The sequence below is a fragment of the Mesoplodon bidens genome, assembly GCF_964165515.1.
Source record: "Mesoplodon bidens genome assembly, chromosome: 1".
NCBI lineage: Eukaryota > Metazoa > Chordata > Mammalia > Artiodactyla > Ziphiidae > Mesoplodon > Mesoplodon bidens.
This window is the reverse complement of record NC_138176.1, coordinates 25,829,764-25,832,753: the sequence shown is the minus strand read 5'-3', so window position 1 is coordinate 25,832,753 and position 2,990 is coordinate 25,829,764. Positions and strand designations below refer to the sequence as shown.

The window sequence follows — 2,990 nt, the reverse complement described above, 5'->3', positions numbered from 1 at the left end:
CTGCTCCATCTTCACCTCGTTTCTATTAGCTTGGCTTAAAGTATGGTTCAACCTGCCTCTCCAGCTTCATCTGCCATCTCTTTCACCATTTTCCTGCACATTATGCCTCGGTCATATTTTTGTTCTGTTTGTCCACCAGATATACAGTCTCTGTTCATGAATGAGATATTGTACAAATGTTAATTTTCCCCAAATTAATTTATAAATTCAGTGAAGTTCCAATTAATATTTCTCACGAGGAACTTAAAAGCATTCTGAAAATTATATGGGATAATAAAGATTTATGAAGAGCCAATGCAATTTTGACAGCACAGGGATGAGAGTTCTGCCCTTTAACCATGATGACTGGCTACAAAACCATAGTAATAAAACCCTGTGGAACGGGCACAGGACTAAACCAGAGAGCTCAGAACAGATCCATCTATATTTGGGAACAGAGATGTTGAAAAATGGGCTCACTCCGTTGAGAAAAATAAAATTGGATCCTTACCTCACACCACATACAAAGGTGAACTCCAGAAGGATTACAGAACCAAATGTGAAAATGTACAATTATTAAGCTAACAGAAGAAAATGATAGAGAATACATTTTTGACCTTGGGGTTGAGAGGAACTTATTAAATTATACTAAAAAAGCATAAAAAGATGAAGGGCTATAAAATTAAAGATTATTGTTCTACAAAGGACATCACAAGCAACATGTCCAGTCTTTGAAAGCAGATTAATATCTAGACTTTACAAAGACCTTTTGCAAACCAAAAAGAAAAAGAGCAATAGAGAAATAGACAAAGGCTATAAATAGACAATTCACAGAAGGGGACCCCAAGTGTCTTATGAATGTATGAAGAAATGCTCAATTTCACTCATAGTCAGAGAAATGCAAATTAAAACAAAAATGTGTTGACACGACTTCCATGATATTGACAGAAATTTTAAAATTGGCTAATCAGATGAGTCAGTATTTGTAAGGCACTGAGAATAGTATCTGGCACTTAGTAAACACTACATGACTGTTTATGAATACATAAACTACCACATGCTGGCAAGGATGGGAATGGGGGACAGAAACCCTTATACTACATGCTGGAGTGTGGTGTAGTGCAGCAGTTCTGGTGTGCCATCTAGCAGTACTTGGTGAGGTCAAGTACCCAGGGCTTCCACCAGGCTACGAGGTAACTTTATGCCATGGGAAAATACTGTCCACCACAGTATGAATTTGAAGAATGCCTACCCTCTGGATAGTCACAGCCTGTAGGTTCATGGCTTGACTAAGGAACAAAGCTTTTGTGGGAACGAAAGGACATGTCTTCCTCCAGCAGGGCACATGAGATGGGCAAGGGGGTAGGGTCTGTTTTACTGCCCCCACTGGCCCTCTGGCTGGATGTCATTGTGCAGGACAAGTTGAATTTGATGCCCTGCGCATCCCCTATGGTTTTAACAATTTCACTCATAGGCATATATTTCAGAGGAGTTTGTACACAGGTCCATGAAGGACCACTGCCAAGGATGACCATGGCTGCATTGTTTGTGGTATTGGAGAGGTGGAGTCAGCCTTGGTATCCAGCACTTGGAGGCTGGAAGTAAAAGGTGTGGATGTCCAACATGGTAAGCTATGCAACAATAATTAGCTGGGATTACTGGGATTACAACTGAAATAGGGGTAGAGCCTTAAAAACAATGTTGAGTGAAAACAGTAGAAAACAGATGATCCCTAAAGTCCAATACCATAATTACAATTTTAAAAAATGCACTTATGGAAAATGTTATATACATTTTTCAAAAATATATACCCAAGCACAGTGGCATGAATTCCTATGGGGGCTGAGGATGAGGCATGGGAGTAGGGGTGAGGAAAATGAGAAAAAAGAATACGAGAGGCGTCTTTAAAGAGTTTAATTACTCCAACTCTGCACCTGAAGTCTAAACGGGGTGGAGGAGGAGGGAGAGGGAGAAGGAAAGGGAGGAGAAAGGGTCTTTAGACATGACCCCCAGATACAGGCAGATTTTCACGATGTGGCTCCACATACGTTTTTCCAGGGTACCTCGACCTCTGCGCCCTATTTTCCTCACCACTAGTGACCGAACCCTTTGGGGGCAGGGTCTGTGTTTTCTCTACCTTAGTTTTCCCCGTATCCTGCACACAGTAGCTGCGTCGTAAGGGTTGGAATTCACTCGAACTGGGATTATTTCTTGTTCCCGTGACCGAGTCACTTTGTGACAGAAGGCAGAGGGAGGCTGCCAGTCTTTCCTTCATCCAGAACCCTCTGAGCCACATCTCCTTCTAAGCTTCAGTCCTTGGTTCTCCGTTATCTGCTTCCGGGTCGTGCCTTGCATCTCCTTTCTCGGGTGTTTCTAATTTCTGCGCATACCCTGGGACTCCTCCCGGAGGCCCAGAGGCACCGCCCCTCATCTCCCTGGCCCCACCCTTTACAGGATATTTGCGTGCGACTCTGAGGAACACCGCCCAGGCGCCGGCCTCGGAGGCTCCACCCCTTTCGAACATTCGCTAGTGCCTCCAGAGGGCGTGGCTGTTGCTCGGAGACCGGAGGACGCGCCGAGCGGCGGGTTTCCGCCCCCTGCAGGTGATAGAAATAACGTGGCGCCGTTTTAGACGCTGGGGGCGGTGCACAGCCCCTTCCTCAGACTCCGGCCCAGCTTGCGCGATCTCCACAGCGGCTTCTGAGGCGACCCGCAGAGCGCGTCAGGATGGCCGAGGTCAGAAGTCAGCGCCCCCCTTTCTGTAGCGTCTCGTTCGACCCCTGCCCGTCGTCTCACTTCTGCTATCCCTCGTCACATCCAATGATTCCGAATATTCCCCCAATCAACATCCTGTCCCCAGCCGCAGCCTCATCCCCCTCCCCCTTTCCTGTTGGCTCTGGCTCCATTATCTCTTGTCCCTCCTTCCATTAGGTGGAAACCCCCCCTACACACACACACCACCCTATTAAACTGGCGCGGTGCTAAGTGCCGTAGGAAATTAATAAGTTTCC

General features: G+C 46.0%; 1 protein-coding gene across 1 annotated transcript in view; it reads left to right on the top strand.

Annotated features, from left to right (window-relative positions):
- The first annotated feature begins 2,610 nt into the window (after positions 1 to 2,610).
- The window catches only part of CFAP58 (cilia and flagella associated protein 58), a 112,354-nt gene continuing 111,974 nt past the window's right edge, over positions 2,611 to 2,990 (top strand). The window contains exon 1 of the mRNA XM_081252928.1: positions 2,611 to 2,715. Within this exon, the coding sequence (XP_081109054.1) occupies positions 2,707 to 2,715 (9 nt within the window). The 5' untranslated portion in view covers positions 2,611 to 2,706. The remainder of the gene's footprint in view (positions 2,716 to 2,990) is intronic.